Source organism: Pygocentrus nattereri, chromosome 11 (genome assembly GCF_015220715.1).
Source record: "Pygocentrus nattereri isolate fPygNat1 chromosome 11, fPygNat1.pri, whole genome shotgun sequence".
NCBI lineage: Eukaryota > Metazoa > Chordata > Actinopteri > Characiformes > Serrasalmidae > Pygocentrus > Pygocentrus nattereri.
In genome coordinates, this window is record NC_051221.1 from 27,344,869 (window position 1) to 27,364,418 (window position 19,550).

The 19,550-nt window shown below is 37.8% G+C and overlaps 1 protein-coding gene across 4 annotated transcripts in view; it reads left to right on the forward strand.

The window, feature by feature from the left end:
* pot1 (protection of telomeres 1 homolog) overlaps window positions 1-18,863 on the forward strand; it is a 33,614-nt gene extending 14,751 nt beyond the window's left edge. For 3 of the 4 annotated variants that reach the window (XM_017713653.2, XM_017713654.2, XM_017713655.2), the window contains 10 exons: window positions 14,403-14,572; window positions 14,801-14,895; window positions 15,141-15,170; window positions 15,424-15,580; window positions 16,383-16,576; window positions 16,688-16,823; window positions 17,598-17,680; window positions 17,790-17,884; window positions 18,006-18,111; window positions 18,519-18,659. In XM_017713653.2, coding sequence (XP_017569142.1) covers window positions 14,403-14,572; window positions 14,801-14,895; window positions 15,141-15,170; window positions 15,424-15,580; window positions 16,383-16,576; window positions 16,688-16,823; window positions 17,598-17,680; window positions 17,790-17,884; window positions 18,006-18,111; window positions 18,519-18,640 — 1,188 coding nt within the window. In that variant the 3' untranslated portion in view covers window positions 18,641-18,659. Of the gene's footprint in view, window positions 1-14,402; window positions 14,573-14,800; window positions 14,896-15,140; window positions 15,171-15,423; window positions 15,581-16,382; window positions 16,577-16,687; window positions 16,824-17,597; window positions 17,681-17,789; window positions 17,885-18,005; window positions 18,112-18,518 lie in introns of all 4 variants that reach the window. The other variant, XM_017713652.2, reaches the window with a different exon arrangement.
* The last annotated feature ends 687 nt before the right edge of the window (window positions 18,864-19,550 follow it).

Sequence of the window (19,550 nt, forward strand, 5' to 3'; positions counted from 1 at the left end):
TGGACACCATAGTTCCGGACGGGAATTCTGCAGGAAAGTAAATCTCCAGGAGGAGGATTGATGACTGGTGCCTTAAATAATACAGATTTTGTTGCTGAGTGTCCCATAATTCTTACCAATTTTGTTGGTTTCTGTTAATTTCTTGGTGCTTTATTTTGTTAGATTTGAAATAGTCAGTATATTTTTTTTGATAGTTTAACTATCAGGCTTAAATCCTTAAACACTGCAGGGATTCAGTTCTTGATAAATAAGGAGTAATAGAGACTCTGAAGGGCATGATGTGGCTTCACTCTTCTAAGAGATGGTTGAGCAGTTAGGGCCCTAACTAACTCAGGCACTAACATAGGTTTGCAGTCTTGTCCACATAGAGCTGTTGTGATCAGCTGTTTATACCATCTGGAATGGATTAAAGGGCTTTATGGCTTTTCTGCCAGACATGGCAACAGTTCATAACTGGATTTATTAGTTCACATTCAGCTGAGAGGTCTTAAATTAAACAGGACATGGAAAAAATCTTTGAAGAAACATTAATTTTCATTGAATGAATTAGGCCTAATCACAGATCAAACAGCACAGATCCTTACATGAATAAATACACTTAATTCTTAAACACACATCAGAAAGGACTTATAATGAAATAATTTTAAATAGAATAAAATAAAATTCTTTTAGATTCACATTCTAGGTATAACTCCATCTATAAATATGGGTCACTGTGCATGTAAATAAAAACAAAATATCAAATGTTTTGAACAACATGTTTTTTTTTGTTTTGTTTGTTTTTTTAAATATATGTACATTTTGAATTTGATGCCAGCAACACTTTTCAAAAAAGTTGGGACAGGGGCATGTTTACTTTTAACAACACTCTGTAAGTGTTTTTGGAACTAAGGAGACTGACTACTGTAGTTTTGAAAATGAAATGGTTGCCTGTTCTTGCTTGATATACAATTTCAGCTGATCAATAGTTTGGGGTCTCTGGGATACATCTGAGATTTTACCAAAAAACTTAAAAAAATGGCTACAAAACCTCTTAAATATTTAAATCATAAACATGTAATTTGTTGAATTTTCCATTCCAGCTTAAAGGATGCTGCAGTTACACCAAGGTGCCTTAAACATAGAACAAATTATGAAATTTGGCAAATACAAAACCAGCATCAGCTTATCTCAATAAATGCATTACGTTGCCTCACTAAATGTGTCTTTAATCAACACAATCAAGGGTGACAATGGAAAGGAAAACTCCCTAAGAGCAAGAGGAAGAAACCCTGAGAGGAACCAAGACTCAAAAAGGGGAATCCATCCTTGGTAAAGAGAGCAAAACAAAACATGTTTTTCATTATTGATATTTTTCTTATTATTTATTTATAAAACTTATTTAATCATTTATTTATTTAGCGTTTTCTATTTAGAAAAGGTGAGTTTGTACTTTTTTGTGAGTTTTTACTTTTAAGTGTTTAGGCCCTTTACTCTGCTTTTCTTCTAAACTATAAGGAAGTGACCTGAACAACAGAATGTAATGTGGCACAAGTAAAAAGAAAAACCTCAATGGTTGTCAGTGTGCTGCGGTAATGAGAATGTTTTCAGACACATTATGCAGACCGCTCAGATTTATTTTTAAATATTCAACCAGGTGTCATTGTGTATCAAAAACAAAAAGGAAAGACAACATTGTTTTAGTCATTTCAGTTGTTTAAGGTTGGATCCCAGTATAGTCATATTTGTGAGAATAACCCTGTTATTGCTTCATTTCAAATCCAGTCCACTGGAATATAGAGCCAAAACAATAAAATTGATCGGATAAGTCTGATTAAATTGTGTTGAGCCAGAAGAAGGAAAGTGTATAGTGTAATTTTTATATTCATTAAAATCTGGTATATACTATTTGTCCAGAAGTTTGTTGACACCTCCAGCCTCAAATTTTTTTTTCTGAAATCAAGGCTATTAGTAGGGAGATTAAGTGAAACCTTAAGATGACAAAAGAGTGAACAAGCACCTGGGTGGCCTCCCTGGAGAGAACAGGTTGAATCCTTCATATATTGTAGACCTTCATGACGGAGTCAGGTTTGCAATTTGACCTGAGAACATTATCTGGTGATCCAGAATTGCTTTGTGCCTGCTTTAGGGAATGGCCATTGGATTCTTAAATAAGATGGCAAGACCTGTATTCGGTGGTGCTCCATTACTTCAGATGACACAGTTGCTCTAGGGCTGGGTGATATTGCCAAATATGTCAAATCATTTCTTTCAAGTTTAAAGACTGGTTTTTGCTCCTGAGTGAAAGCTGAAGAAAGCAGAGAGTTAACTGTGGTTTTACACTGTTTTTTATGGTCACGACAAACACTTGCCAAACAGCAGAACTTCTGTCCTGGGAAATGGGAGAAAGTTTCCAGGTTAGCTGTTTATCAGCTGGTTGTAGCAGCACACTTACACACACAGCGTGGCCATGATTTTTGTAATATTCTTAATTTAAGAAGACAACAGTTGCTAGTATGAACCTTAGCAAACATGTACTGACTCAACTACTCAGTGATGGGTCATGCCTCCTTACTCCTGTCACTCCTGCTACATTCATGTCAGAGCTCGCAGACGCTTTGAGTTTGAGGGGTGCAAGAACTGCAGTATACCCAACGCTTACTGTGTGAAAGGCCAACCTCAGTGGCGTTAACTGCAGTGTAACTCTTGTGCACTACATGGTCTTTTCATTTTAGGTATGTTAAAACAGAGATCTGTTTTTTCCCCTTCTTGTTTGATCACTAGTTCACTACAGTATCATCAATTTGGCCGTGCTATGTAAGTGACAGAGTGCTGCTTCATATTAGTTAGCTGCTAAAAACAGCTAGCCTGGGAAACTAACGTTCTTCTACTCTCTCATGCCCCACTCACATATTCAGTTTACTTTTATTCAAATTAGTACCATAATTAGCATAAATCCACTTTTGTCTTTCACTTTTGTTGCTTGGAAATGCATTAATCCTAAAATGACAGAGCACTGTAACATATAGGACCAACTTCAGCTGTAGTTGTGTGGACCAGACATGATCTAAGTCAAATTAGAATGTTAGGCTAGAAGTGAGTTTACTCTAGGCCTGTACAGTTACATGCCATTTATCTTGTTACCAACAGTTGGTCACCAAAGAACGATGAGAACTTCACTCAAAGAGGGAAGGTATAATCCCATGTTTCAGACGTTTATATCCTGTGTTTTGACTTTGTGAAATGCTATCTACCCACATAGGAACTGTATAACAAGTGAAAACTGTAAAACACTGGCCATTGTTTCCCCCATGTACACATACACTTTATATATAAGGGCTGGCAAAGTGTATTTGGCAACCTGTCTTAGTCTCCACCCCCTCCCTCATCAAATCATGTTAGAAGAACTCAGAAGTGTGCCCTCTCATGACAATAAGAGTAGTGTCACTTTTCTTACAGTAGAAAAAGTATGTTAATCGAACATTTCTTAGACTTCTACTGAGGAAGGTTATATTGATGATCATTGTTATTGATGATCATTGTTATTGTTTTGCCAAGTTCCAGTGCTCTACTACCCAGTGCTAGGGGCTTTATATCTTTCTGGCTGGCATGTGGCATCAGGCATAGTGACCTGATTCATGTGTTGCTACTCTAGAGCATCCTATTCTAACGATAGTGCTTTCCTTTAGAGATTTTGCAGGCTGCATGTGCCAAATGAACACCTTCTGATGGCTAAATTCTACTGGTTATGCCCCTCAGTGAAACAAACCAAAGGTTTTGTGTGTGTTGAGTGAGTGTGAGCTTTCAACATTCTTTGCCACATTTATTGTTTCCTACTGCTGCCCCTGGCAGCTGCTGGCTCTACAGCACTAGTTGTTATTTGGACCATATCAATACCTGCATAACTTGACTTCTCTCTACAACCTCATCCTACATAGGCACTCATCATGTGTAATAATCAAAAGCTCATGAATACCAGTAATATCAAACAGGGAATTAATGGTGCTCTTACATGATCTCTGTAGAAGATGTCTTCTAGTAATGAGTAAGATTTGTATAAGCACAATCAAGGAGGCGAGTAAATGCAATCTTTATCATTTAAATGAACTTCACTGTGGTGAATGCTTTATCATTTTTTTGCTGTATAACACAGCTAGCAAGATCCAAAGTACTGCCTATTTTATTGAACTAGGTCCTTAATATTTGCAATGTGCAGGTGAAATGCATAATGCTATAGACTATAAGGAAGCTGACTGTAGCATTTTTGCATTGTTTATAATTAGTGATAAGTACTTATGATGTCACTTCCTTATAATGCTAGTATGAAAATTCTTGAATTTTGTTTACTGTAATTCATATCAGTCCTAATATGGTTTTCAGACATATCCTATTCAAAGCTAATCCTAGCATTCTGACCTTCATAGCACCACATTTGTGAATGGGGATATTTTCACTTTTATCATAAGGTTCAGTTCACTTCTGCGCAGCTGCTAGATTAGAACTTTTGTTTTCTTGAAGCCTCTGTCTACGTAGTAAACCACAGCTTTTTGTCTTATTGAAGTTCTTTTGGAGAAATAGAGACAACTATTCCAAAATGCTGACAGCCTTCAGTTTTTACTCTCTTCTTTGTATTAATATTTCAGTGAGAACTTGGCTTTTGAGGGAGAGACTGTGTTTTTTAGACATGGATCCCTGCATTGTTCTTTGTCTCTCTTCTCTTTTGAAGAATTCGGAACTTATAGCTTTTGTGTTGTATGTGTTTAGAATTACAAATTGGTACTTTTTTTCACTTTATTTAGCTGTGATTGCTTTTTATATGTGTTGTGGCTTATTTATACCAGACCTGTCACAGTTATTTAATAACGTGACCGTGATTGTTTCAGTTGACCATGAACAATTTACACAATTATTAGAGTTCATAGCCAGGTGTTTACAATGCACCAAACAGAATATGATTTAGGCGCATTTTCCTTAGTTAGTTTAAGGTAAATAAACTACCTGAATACAAAGTCATTCCATGCTTAATTTCAGTATATTTAAAGAATTAGTTCAATGAAAATGCAGCCAAGGCATGCTTGCTGTTTGAAATGTGCTTGTTTAGAAAGGAATCTCATGCCCAAGCAATTAGCATTGTGCAAACTGTATCAGATCATCTTAAATAGACGTGCTTATGCGGTTTCTGACACTGGGTGACACACAGTTATATTTAAAAATGGACACAGTCCTGAGAATGGATGCTCCTGCTGATTTTGGCTATGCAGCAATATTTTGTCTGCTTATTTTGATGAACAGCTATTGAAATGAACAGTGTTAATTTAAGAAAGTCAAACACAACAGCCACACTCTTGTTATATTTTGGTTTTAAGCCAAATGAAAAAGGATCCCAATGACTTGGACGTGGTATATTATTACACTGTTATTAGTCTCATACTTTAATGGTGTGATAAAATAAGCAAAAAGGGTAAATTTGTAGGGGTGGAAATCTTTAGGCACCATTCGATTACGATTCAGAGGGCTGAGATGCGATTATAAAACAATTATCGATGCATCTTTTTTTTTTTCCCCTGTACAGAATTTCTGTTTTCTCACTGTGTGATATTTGTACTGATCCATAATGAATTTACGTCCAATATCTTTTATTAATAAATCAAATGGAAGTGACTCATTCACTGCTCTTGTTTGAGACACTGCTGCCACTTCAAGATCCAGTGGTAATGAATGTCCACGCAGCACATGTTACAGCCATCCTGCCCATTTAATTCAGTGATTTGGTCTCGTTGTAGAGAGTCAGGGGTCACTGTGTTATTCAAATATCTTTGAGACTGTCCACGCTGAATCTCAGCTCCAAAGTGTGCAAGCATAGCGCGAAAGCCCTGGTTCTCAACATCTGAGAAATGACGTGCAGACTAGTAGCTACAAAAAGGCAAAGAGATTTAATACGAACATTTGGAGACGAATGGACTTAATCACATTTATAAGCAGCACAGTTGGTTTCCTGAAACGTTAAATCTGTGACGAGAGACTGTCAAATACTAAAGCTGCGAAGATGAAGTCGCTTGTCTTTTGAATTTTCCTGTTCCACCTCAAATGGTGCAGCAGCTAGAATTTAAGGTGGAACAGGAAAATTCGAATGAGAAGCAACTTCAGCCTCGTGAAACAGTCGAACGATGACAGACATTTTACAATAAGCGGCTCTACGTGAGGAAAGCAGCTATAGCTGAGCTAAAGCTTAAAGCAGAGCAAAGTGAGTCTGTGTTTTTGTTTATATTTTTTTAGCTATACTAGGACATCAGCACACACTGAGACATACTGGACATTAAATGTTGGGAGCCCAAGGTGGTTTGATTTTTGTTGAAGGGAAAAAATGTCTCTTCTGAACATTTGAGTTGTGACTCCTGACCTAACCTGGCTTTTAATGCAGAGCCAGTCAGATTTCTCGCTCATTCATGTATGTTTTTGTTATGTGCTGCCACAGACTGTCCGGGCGCTGCACTTACCCACTTCCAAGTTCCAGTTTTTACGTTCCGTCAACATTACGGTATAAATTAAATGTTTAGAAAATAGATTTTTGACATTTGTGAATCAATTCAGAATCATTAACGTCCGCATCACGATGCATCAAAGAATGTTGAATCATCAGTTAAAATGTCATGATACTAGTTTGATGTAAAAGGCTAGAGTTTTAAATTTAACTCATGTTAAATTTAAGGGCACATGTGCAATTGTCCATGTCTAAGTGTCTGGAAAGGCACATACTGATGTCTAAGGCATGAAGTTTAATGCAGGATAGAGCTAATACTGCTGCAGTTTGTACTATCTGTTCTCTTAATTCCTTCATTTGGATTTCAGCAAGGGTTTTTTTTTTTTTGAGGCTTTCAGGCTTTGGCACCTCAAAGGGTCTTCTTGTGTGAGTGGTGTGCCTGCATACTTTGTCAGTGTAAGACAATTGGGCTATCAATCACCTGCTTGCCACAGTCTTGTTAAAGGGTATCTCTCCAGCCACAAACAATCAACAGCCTGACAGAAGCAGAGATAGTCCAATTCTTCAGCTGACCTGCAGCACACACAAAATGTCTGCTCCACTCTTGTGAGTGAGGTGCTTCTAGTAAGTCTGTGATTCCAGCAAGATATGTGCTCATGGCCACTCTGTCCCAATAAAGCACATAGGCACAAAGCAGTAATCTGTCTTTTATTGGTGTGGATTCTGAGAACAGCTTTTTTTGAAGGCTATTGCTCCACATGTTATCTTCTGTGTCACAAGGACTAATAGGCCTGGCGAGGCTCAGTACATAAAGTGCATAAAGTGCTGTTGATCAGTGGAGGATATTTGTAAAAATGAAAACTATACATACACTTCCTCTATGGAGTGTAATAATACATAAAAAATCTCAATTTTATTCAGTCTCGATACAAGACATTTTTGCGGATACAACAAAAAATAAGATGTGCCTGAATATTGCAACCTAAGTTCAAATGTTCTTATGTTGATGCATACAGAATATATGCCTGCGCACTAGACTTTTAAGGTTCAGTACTATGTCAACATTAAATTCAGTTTTTGATATTTTAAATGTGAAAAATTATTCTGCAGATCTCTTATTTCTACGCTACACAGATTGGTTTGGCTCAGATAAAGTTCTCATGTAGAACCGTTTTAGTGCCTTCTGTGCCAATCTCTAACAAAGTGAGCTACATAAATCTCAGTCTCTAGTCTTTTGAGCATACGTGGTGTGCATAAGCCACCTTCCACCCACTTTAATCTGATCAGATACACCTATGTGTAAGTTTGATTGCTGAGAATGGTTTCACAAAAGATTTTTTTTTAAATAGTCATACACTTATGGCCTCCACCAGTTATGAAACTTGCACCATGAAAGCATGAATAAGCTTATAGACAAGTGTGTTTACTATGTCCAGTTACATTGCAGATGTTATTTGCATATAATTATTTGTAAAAAGGATTTTATTTATCTTCATCTTTTCAGTTCTTTTTCATTTTGCATCCTGTTCATGTGATTTCTCCAGTATACTCTTGTTAAAAGGCCATTTAAGACATAAGTCTTATCCACAAAGGGCTGGTGTGGCTGCAGCTTTTCCTTTGCACATATAAGATTCATGACCCCTGATGGAAGATCAAATAAGTCTTTTTGAGTTAATGCTCACTGATTTGATTTTTCTTTCTTACAATTTATTCATAAAGGAATCTGAGTGTTTCCGTGCAATTATCAATATCTGTGCTTCTGTCGTATCTAATATTGTGTGAAATTGCTCAAGCTTTAGTACTGGAGAGGAGAATAGTAGGAGAATAAAGAGGCTATTAGGATTAAGTGGACTGCGAGAGATGGATTTATGCTGGTGAAAAAAGGGCTAAATCGATATGGCTGTGACTTCACACTGAGGATGTTGCATGCATCCATGTGTACACATAGACATGCATGCACTTACGTTTTTGGATTCAGTGTTGGCTTTACATGCTGGTATGCTAATGCTCATGCTAGTATGTCAAATTCAGATGTGCTGATTTCCAGGTAAAAATGGTAAATGATGGTTGTATCCTTCATACTGTATTCAGTAATTAATAATGTAATTCAAGGGTTTCTGTTTTATGGACAAAACCATATTGTTTGTCACTGCTCTTTAGTGCTTTTGTCGTATATAAGCATTTATAGGAGTTTCATTCTTAAACTGAGATTTTTATAATAAACCACCTACTCTAATTTGCCAACACTGATAGTAAATACTGATTACTTACACAAGCAACACATCTGTTGCATGTTTGCTTTTGTCATTTGCATTGTTTTTTTATCACAGGCTATCCCAAATGGCATATAGATATGCTACACATTTCTCTTTTTGTTGATAGTTTGCTTGTGAAGTCCTGTTAGGACTCCTTTGTCATCACATCTACATAAAGAAGAAAAGTGGGTGAATGGACTTCTGCTGTATGTCAATGAGGGTAAATTTGTTAAAGGCGTTAAGTGCATCTTGAGACAGGCATGTGGATTTTTAGTGGTTGGAGGGGTGCACAACAGTGACATCCTGTCTCGATTCACATCTGAACATCAATTATTTATGCTGGGAATGAAAGAAACACCTGGGCTGTCCGAACACACATTCACTCTCTGCCTGTGATCTCCTCAGACAGTAAGCAGATGACAGTCTACTGAGTATGAATATGCTTGCGTATTGCTAATTTGTTTAGCTGAAGGGAAAAAATATTGTATTAATATGTTGTATTAATTGCTGCTTGTTATTGCTGGTATTGTTAAAGTGCTGTTGCAAAAGGCAAGTGATACTATGCAAACTATAGGAAACAGATCGCACGATTGATGGATTGATCAGCTGTTGTCTGACAGAGGTTAGATTACGTGCATCAAATTATGCTGTACTGATGCAAATGAATGCATTTCAGACAGTGACATCGGACTGTAAAAGTATCATTCGAACAGATATTTAAACATTAACTAAGCACTTTTAAGGTCAGCTCACCCTGACTGGCCCAATAAATTAAAAACTAATTTTAGATCAGTGAAAGAATCAGGCATGTAGTTTCTTTTCAGAAAGTGCCTCTTAATCCCAAAAAAAAAGCTTTTCATCCCAAAGCAAATGTTTGAATCACTGGATACTAAAATAAATAAATAAATAAATAAAACAGTTGTCAAAGTCTGTCATGCTTTCATTGAATGAGACTTGTGCGTGTGTGGTGCAGCATTTCAGGAAATGCTGGTTGTCAGGCAGTTTTCGGGTAGTCTATCTGGAAAATGTTTGCTGACACAACAGCGCTTTTTTAAGAGAGAGGAGAGATGAACACAAAGGATAGCTGCAGAGTTGCACACGATCGCTTTTACATTTACACAGCCATGGAGTCTCACCGAAGCTTAGGGAATGCTGACCACAAAGGCCTAATCTTTCTGTTGTTGAGGGGTGAAAGGGAGGGACGCCTGCAATATAGTGTTGTAAGTAATATAAAACTCAAATGACAGTGAAGTACTACAAGTAAAAGTTAGGTGTGAGGTGACCAAAATAAATAAGTAAGTAAGTAAGTGATACTGTTTTGATCCCACAACCGGGGAAATTCCACCTCCGCGTTTAACCCATCCGTGTAGTGAAACACCACATACACACTAGTGAACACACACACTAGGGGGCAGTGAGCACACTTGCCCTGAGCGGTGGGCAGCCCTATCCATGGCGCCCGGGGAGCAGTTGGGGGTTAGGTGTCTTGCTCAAGGACACCTAAATCATGGACTGTCAGCCCTGGGGATCGAACCGGCAACCTTCTGGTCACAGGGCCAGATCCCTAACCTCCAGCCCACGAATGCAGGTGAACCTAAATTTGGTCTTAGTCTAAATTTAGTGTTTGTGTATATAGATCAACGTTTGATGATCTTTTTTTTTTTTTTTTAAAGTATATAGACCATGGATGGAATTGTCAGTTATGTGTATAAACATTTGCCCATCTGCCCAGTACCACATGCATTATGTTTTTCCACTAAGAACTCCATCCATGCTGATAGTATTTGTAGCTTTAACGTCGCTGTTATTACTTTCCCAAGTTGTCTCTGTGTTAGCTTTATTGGTGTGTGTGTGTGTGTGTGTGTTATGGGAATTGGTTTGACTTTGTGAAGGGCACCTTATTTACTGAATGTGGATCCCAAGCTCCTCTTATTTTTCCATACAGATGAGAATTCAGTCAATACCTGTGTTATCCTGTTATATATACCAGTAAATCTTTGGTTAATGGAGTTTTCCACGTTGGCTGATGCAGTCTTTGTAAGAGCTCTTACACAGTCTAGCTGCTTTATATGACTTTTACCATTGGGGTTTCCATGCTCATTCACACCTATGCTTGACGGAAGTCAGTGTGTATAAACTAACATAATTACTAACATAACACCTGCATAATTATGCAAACCGTGCATGCGTACAGTGTGTATAATATCCAAGATGATGTTTTTCTTGAAATAGATGGAGCAGGCAAATCAATATGAAAGCTAGAAAGCCAAATTAATTTAAGCTGCTCTGTACAGTTTGGTTAGTCAGTCATGGGCTGGAGGTTAGGGAACCGGCCCCCAACTGCTTGCCGGGTGCTGCCCACCGCTGCGGGCAAGTGTACTCACTGCCCCCTAGTGCTATGTGCTCACTAGAGTGTATGTGGTGTTTCACTTCACAGATGGGTTAAATGCAGAGGTGAAATTTCCCTATTGTGGGATTAATAAGGGTCACTTAATCACTTAATCTTAGTCTTAATTAAAAGGGAAGGAGATTAACCCTTTAATCCCTGAGCTCCACGTCCTTTCAGCACCATGGTCCTCATCTCAAAATGAAGCTGACCAAGACAACTGGCTGTATTACTGTATTTGCTGTAGTGTCCTTTGGATCAGACTAAAAAACAAGTCCATAATGGTTTTCATTTTCACAGTTGTGTATCAGTGTTGTCCATCTTTTTCTGTTTACATCTCACAATATTTTGACAGTAATTTTCATTATTTCATTCTTTTACAACTTAACTAAGAGTCTATTAAGAATGGGAAAACTATCTTACTAGGCACAGAGTAAGTGATAAGTTAGCAGTACTCACCTCTTTGCCACTGTGTAATGCTGGTAGGTGGTCAAGCCAGAAAACCAGCATTTTCAATACATACATATTATAAGCCAAGTTTTTTGGGAATGGACAAGGAAAAAAAGATTTGAGGATGAAAGCAGGTACTCCTGTTTCAGCATATAAAGAACTGACCACCACTCTAAACACAGAGCAGACAGCAGGGCAGTAGTTGATCGCTAATGAAACAGGCTGACATTAATTATAGTGATAAACACAATCAGCATAATAGTTAACTGAACAAAAAAACATTGGTACTGTTTTGTCCTCTCAGCTTACACTAGAATACCAAGCCCTACTACAGCCCTGTGGTTTTCTGTGCTTCCTGTTATGTGTTACGTTTTCTGCAAAGGCAGAACATCCAAAAGATGACCAGGCCCACATCCTTTCATTTCAGATTTCAGTGAATAAAAACTCCCTGATAGCTTTTCTGGGTGCACAAATCCTGTCCGGTAAAGAAGGATAGGGCTTGAATTTCAGCATAAGATTTCAGAGATGCTGTGGAATTGGTTATTCCTATATGTCTGACATTTATAATGGAAAAATTTCTTGCAGACATTTTTTGGAGAGCTGTCTACTAAGCAGGCACAAACGAATAAATCAGTCTGCTGTTCTTTAGTGTCAGATTGAATTTTGTCCTGTAAGGCAAATATGGAACAAATAAAGTGCTGATATTGAATCACACAGCCTGTCCTTTTAAGGACAGTGAAGTCAATATGGCAAGATGGAGGATGACTTAAACACTAAAGGCAGGGGCAGTGGCTTAGTGTAGTGCTTCTGGTGAAGAGAACGTGGTCCTAGAAAACAGCATACTCAGCTCACACTGTGAATTTGTTTCTTACAGACTTGTTTTTTATTGCTGTTACTCCTCCCAAGCTGTTGAAATTGTTGTTTATAATTAGTTGTTTACAGGTAGGCTTGGAAAGAAGAGACCAACAAATGTTAATAAATGATGATACAGAGAGTAGTGATTACAAGCTCCATGCAGTGCTGTGATTTGGAGCTAGTCCTTCTCCTCTCCTTGTCCAGATGCAGGAGAAGACCAAGAGTCAAAATCCTGAGAGCTTGTCTCTCTGACTGCTGCATGTCACTCAGAGTAAAAAGGAAGGCTCCTACGTCTGCCTCTCTGTTCAGCTCATATCACTGACCCTGATGTCAGAAGTGAAGGAACCTCCTACTGTGGAGTCACACATTTATACTGTGTTCAGAATGAATTACATGTTAACTTGTTTCTGTTCGTTACATACTGTTAGCTATATAGCTCACTACTACAAGACCTCAGTCTAACACATGTTGTCTTACACAAGACGATTCTTGTTTTGGAAATTATACCAATTGTTGGTCATTTTTGATGTCAATTGTTCTGCCTCATGAGAAGCTATTACATGAAGTGGTTATGAATATGCTGCCAGGTGCCTGAGACCTTTTTTTAATCATTTTTAGCCTTTAAACATATTTTTAAATAACTTTATTTAATTTAAGTACTCAAGATGGAGAGGTACATAAAGGATGTTTTAAGGCCAAATAGGCCCCAAAGTAACTTTGTTTGATCACTTTTTTCTATTATCAAAAAAACTAATGAGGCATGTGTAGATTCTCTGGTCATTTTGAATAGTAAATAAAATGGCTATGTTTGTGTTATAAACATCTTGACCTCTGATTCTTGGTTAGTAGATTTTTTTATAACCATTTTACACCAAACCATTCTCAAGTTCTCAACTACTGAATCATGCACAAGGTCAAATAATTCTCCATTAAGCAACGCATTGGTAAAGTCAGGGTGTGAGAAATTTCATGGTAAATATTGACTTGGTCTGAGAAATTCTTAAGATTCAGCTGAAATAAGCGTCTTCCACTGTGAACCCTCTGAATTCTGTGCGTTTTTTTTTGCCTGGCCATCCCATGTAAATACCAGCATTGGGGTCTGTGCACACTCAACCTCTTGTTTTGGATGGAGTATGGCCAGTAAGTTTTCTGCTGCTGCCATGTAGCAGCTTGTCACAAACTGCCTTGGTGTCATTATCACCTCCGTCTGTTATAAAAGAACTCATAGCACTTTTGTGGCACACTGAGTATTTGCAGCATTCTGAAGCTTTGTACTACACAGCACAGATAAGCATGTCTAGTGTAGTAAAGCACTACCCCCTGCTGACCTGAAATTCAGTATTTCTGATTGGTTTCTACAAAACCATTTTATTACTTGGAGATTTTATTTGTTTTGTCATACAAGGTCTGGGTTTTGCACTTAGTTAAGAACATTAGCAGGCTCATGTAGTTTTATACTGTTCATTATAAATGTGTGCTTCAGGTTGTATACCATTATACTAGACTGCTCTCTGCTGGAGGAAGGCTGCATGACTTGATGTCAGGATGGGTTAACGCACAGACCTTTAGTGCTGCTTAAACAGTCAGCTGAGAAAAAAGCAAACCTTGAATGCCTGAAATTCTCTTAAATGTGGTAAATCTTTAATCCATAGCACTCAGTGGAGTATTGCAGTTATAAAACGGACAATAAAATGCACAATTGTTCAATAGATAACTTAATTTACTATTAATTCAACTGCCAGGCAATGTAATTCATTAGCAAAATGCTGTGGTTCCTAAGCAACATAGAAATTTTGCATAGTAATACAGACTTCAGTTGGAATGAGTGGATACGTATGTATTTTATATATGTGTGTCTGTTGGATATATTACGTTGTTCTTGAATGTGGTTCAGTGACTCAAACTTAAGAACTAGAACTGTCCATTTCATAATGACTTTTATAAGGATATATTTATTGCCCATCATCTGTGCTTGTTCCTGTGTCTGTGCTATTAGCCTGGCATGTTCCTGCGCTTGTACAATCTCCATGCAGTGCCTCAGAGAGCTCCTGGGCAGCCCCATGATGTGCCCTGCCACCTTGGCTTCCACCTGCATGGCGGCACTTCGTACGGCAGAGGCCTGTGCAGCATCCCGTCAGACAACCCTGATCTCTTAACCCTCAAGAGGTAGCTCTGATTTATTTTATTTTGATTTTATTTATTGAAGTTTTTTATTATAATTGTTGGGAAAACAATGTGTGTTTTGTGCTAATTTTAAATGTTGTGTTCCTCAGCAGAATTAGTCATGCAAAAAATGAATATTTCTTTGGCTGGTCTGAATTAGGCACAGCTTCGCTGGCTCAATTTCTAAGAATGTTCACTGTAATGTGCTAATCCTCATTTGCACATATCCAGAGTGTTGGAGAGCCAGGCAGAAAAACTGGCTAGTGAAAAAGAGGTGAATGATGGCACTCTTTTAGAAGTGTGGTACACTCCTCCAGAGGCTATAGGTAAGGGTCTGTCTCTAACACCAACTCTCTGTCCCAGTCCACAAGACAAAACTAAATATCTGTTAGTTTCTGTTTATATAAAATATAATATGGTCTCACTGCAGTTGAACACAGAAATGTAAGTCTTGGTAAGGAGTTATTATTTTATTATGCAACTAGTGTGCAGTGTTCATTAGGTTTTGTGATGCTATTAACTATGGTGTAAAGGGCACAGCCATAAGTGCAGTGTTTATCTTGTGCTTCAGACGGAGTGGGTTCTAAGGATATCTTCACAGGTAAAAAAAAAATCATGAATGTCCAGTATTTTGGCTGTTTTTTTTTTAATATTCTTTGTGCAAATATATATTTAAATGGTTATATAAATGCCTGTCTCTTTGATGTTTTTGGCCAGGCCTGTAACCATTTGTGTTCATTTTTTAATTCTTCTCTTCTATGGTCTTGAACTTAAATTAAGATATAAAGTTGAAAGAATGGAATTTAATAGGAAACGTAATCCAAGGCTAACTTTCTTCCCTTTTGTTTATTCAGGTCTGACATGTGGGCACACACTTCAGCAGAGGTCTCTTGCTCATGTAAAGAGATGCACTCCACCTGCCTTTCATCATGTTTGTGCCCAGGTGAAGTCTTACAAGCCACAGAATCTGTACCAGTGTCTCAAACTCTTCTGTCCACAGTGTACAACAATGTAAGTCTTACACTGAACTGCATATAGTAACATTGACATTGGAAGAAATACACTGAGGTGTTGTGGTGCATTTGGCTTAAGCAAGTGGCTGAATGGGAACAGTAGTACACATCATTCAGTTTTAGCTTACATAATTTAATTTTAAAACATAGGAGTGGCCTGATCAAGTTTCTTGATTGGAATGATTTAATATAGAGGGTCTGCTACTGCCTCCAATCTGATAATTACATTAAAAGTTCTATAACCAACCCAGTTTAGGTAGAACATGCTTTACACCCAATGACTTCAAAATGCTACCCATAATGTCACCTAATTTTTAGTATTTGCCTAGTGTGAGACACTTTTTAAATTGATATTGTGGTTATCTTTGATTACAGTTGTAAATATCTGTTTTATAGCATGCACAGTTTTAAGTTGATGTTAGTTAATTATATGATGATAAATGATGCCTTTTTTCTTGGTCTTAGTGACTTTCATTCTTACCTTGGCATTAAAAGTGGATACTTTCATTTTCGACTATTTCTTCTTTCATATTTTGTTGTTTCGTTTCTTACTGCAGCCTTAAATCTGCTTCTGATGTTCTGAAAAGAATTACTGTTGCTGTTCCTCTAAGGTTGTAGCATACATAGAATAAGGAGCACAATACAATTAAAAAGCCTGATATAGCTGATAACAATCTATGAAAATATGCCTTGATCACTTAGGATCTTTCAGTACATCCATGATTGTAACAGAATGAGTTTCCAGATGCCTCCATCCACCTGTCTCAAAAGTTAATATGCAAAGCATGACTTTACAACAGAAAAGAGGTCCCAGATGATGAGTTCATAGCGCAGGTGTTCCAGGAGGCTCTCAGAGGCAGCTGCCAGCCCTGCAGTGAGCACTGGGCAGTGACCTCTTCAGTGGACTCCATCCAGCTAGACAGAGCCATCACCATGCATGTGTCCTGCGACATGGTGCTCGAAAACACTCAGTCCCAGCTGCTCTTTCTTCAGGGTATGTATGACTGTTCACAGAAAGTAACGTTTTTAGTTTTAAAATGATTGGGAAAGCTAGACTGCTGCTTTGCAAGACTGTTAGAGAGTGGATGTTATGGTCTTTCTGTAGGTGTGACCCTGGATGAGACATGTGTGATATCTGCTGCTCATAAGAATGTGGTCCCTGTGCGGTCAGAGGAAAGGAGAATGAGACTGCTGGACCTCTCTGCTCCTTTCCTTTTCTGTGAACGCAAGAGATATTATGGGTAAGAATCAAAATAATTTGTTATGATGAATATCAGTGCATTCTCTCAGTTGAATATTTTCCAACTATAGCTGCATGTCGTAAACAAAATGCCATACTGTGTTTAAATTTCTACATATTGCAGTGTCAGGAAAAAAAAGGAGCAGGGAAGGGAAACATATATTCAGCTTTATTACCCCTTAAACAGTACAAAAATACAGTGGGAAAACATGCTACCCAAACAACTTGTTATATCAATATCAGTTAACTTCTCAAAGTAATACATACATGAATGAATGAATGCATTACTGAATGAGATTAAAATGGTAAATAATATTCTATTTATGTTAAAAAGTCATTTTAATTTTTACATTTTATGAGTACCCTCATAAGAGTGCTAATGTATCACAGTCATCCAGGGCAAAAATGACCCTTTAGAAACATGTACTATGTCCTGCTCTGAGTTAACCTTTCATGCTACATGATGGAAGACTGGCCTGCATTATTTGCACCAAAGGAATTTAGATTTGGTGGATGTTGATTCATTACAACCCCCACAGAAATGAATCTGGAACATCTCATTTCCATATGTGTATATTGTATTCTTCAGTGACATCAATACAGCAAGAGTATTGCAGTAATTATTGTAATGATCATTATAGCAATAGATTGTGCAGCTCTACGTAGAGCATAGAAAAGTTTCTAGCAGTAATCATTCTTTATAATTATTATACTAATGGGATACTTAGAGTTCCTCTTCACTGTACCAGAGGTGTTTGCGCTCTGTGTATTTCAGCTGTAAACAGTGCTCTCAGTCTTCGTTTGTGGAACCTGAGGTTTCTGGAGTAGAAGTGTGGGATGAGCATAATGTAGCCAAAGGTAATCTGCATCATATTAATATGTTTATATACTCTTTCACAGTATTACTGCAAGGGTCTATTATTCTTTGTTTATGTAATCTTATCTACCCCCCCAACCCCACTCTTAGCTCTTGGTGTGCAGCTGATGCAGTATGTGCTGCTGCTGAAGTTTGAGCTTGAGGATGAGACTGGCACAGTTGAGGCTTTACTGTGGGAGGATGCTGTGAGTGAATTGAAGTGTGATAAACATATGTATTGTACATCATATACTCTCTCCAACAGGGGGTGCTGTTCCTTTCTTAAAGACAGAGTACTGTCATGACTTTTTTGTTTCACTTTAATAGGAGAGGTTCTTTCATGCCTCCTCTGCTGACATAGCAGCCAGTCAGGAAATGCAAGACAAGGTTCAGACCATCATGGACAGGCTTCAGCCACCAGGAAGTAGCATGGGTAAGACTGTGACTGTGGACTACAGTCATCAACCTTACGTAAAGTTAAAGCGGCACTCCAACCAAAATGAATTAAATGTCGCTACGTTTGTTGCAAGCATGGTTACTTACCTCCTACAGTCCTGCCCCTGATGTCGTATCTAGAGGAGCTTTTAAAAACTACAGCTGCTTTCAAGTTTTTTATGGGCGAGTTGGTTTTGATTTTTTGTTTGTTTGTTAATGAAGAGAATTAATTGCTTAAACAATAAAATTCACTTGTGAGATGAAGTCAACAAGCAAAAAACTAAATTGAACTAACCAATGTGTGGTAATGCTTTCGGACACAACACATAACCTGAAGTAATTAGACTGGATATACTGTAAGTAGACCAGATGATGCATGTTCTCTATTCTGCTCTCTTTCCACAGCTGAGCGTCCATGGCTAGAACTGTGCCTCATTGCCTACACCGTAGAGGAGGATGGCAGGACTCAAGTGTGCTACCAGATCACTAACACAGAAACCAGGGAAGATTTATGGGCCAGGCCATAAAGTCTTTCCTTTGAGTGACGGGTGTCAGTGGAAAAAACTACAGTGACACAGATTCAGAAAATACTTTAGACATCTGACACATGAAGGTCAAACAACTGAAGAGTTCAGTAAGAACAGCCAAAAATGTGTATAGCTTTATACTGATGTGAAGTATGTTAGTCTTGTAAAGAAATACATATATTTTTATGTAAATGGTTTCAATAAAATGTTCCTTCTGTAAGAACGGTGTGGCCCAGCTTGGTTGTTTACTGTAGAATCTGGGAATGTGCCAATGTTATGTTAGATGAAAGTGTCCTCCCAGGTCTGATAGAAGGAATAAAATATTAATAAAACTAAAAGTTGTCAAAATATATTAAAAATGAATTATTTAAAATGTATCAAAATAGTAATATAATTTGAATTTAAGCACAGTGTTTTTTTAATACCTTCTGTTTATGAATACCTTTTGGCTGGTTCACAAGATGAAGAAGGTAAAAACATGAACACTATGCCTGTTTAATGCGCCTTTGTTTGACTAGGCTGCATCTCTTGTTGGCAGTTAAGAATTTGCAGATGTGTCTTGTGTGCGCCTCCCACGGAGATCCAGAAAACCTTTAAAAATGTCCTGTATTTATTCATCCATTCACCACAATTTGCCCAGTAGACATTAACTGAATAATAGCGCTGCAATTTTGTCTAAAAATGTTGAGGACCTCAAACAGCTTACATTTTTGGTCTTTCCCACCTCCTAACACCTGAACCATGCAATCTGCCTGAGGACCCCCAAATCCTTTCTTACTGTCTGTCTTTTTTTTTTCTAGAAATGTTTAAAGCATGGCCTCAGAGGCATGACATCTGATGCTGTACTGCTGCATCCTCCACCCTTACTGATGTGCAAAAGCAGTGTTTACACATTTCTCCTCTAGTGTAT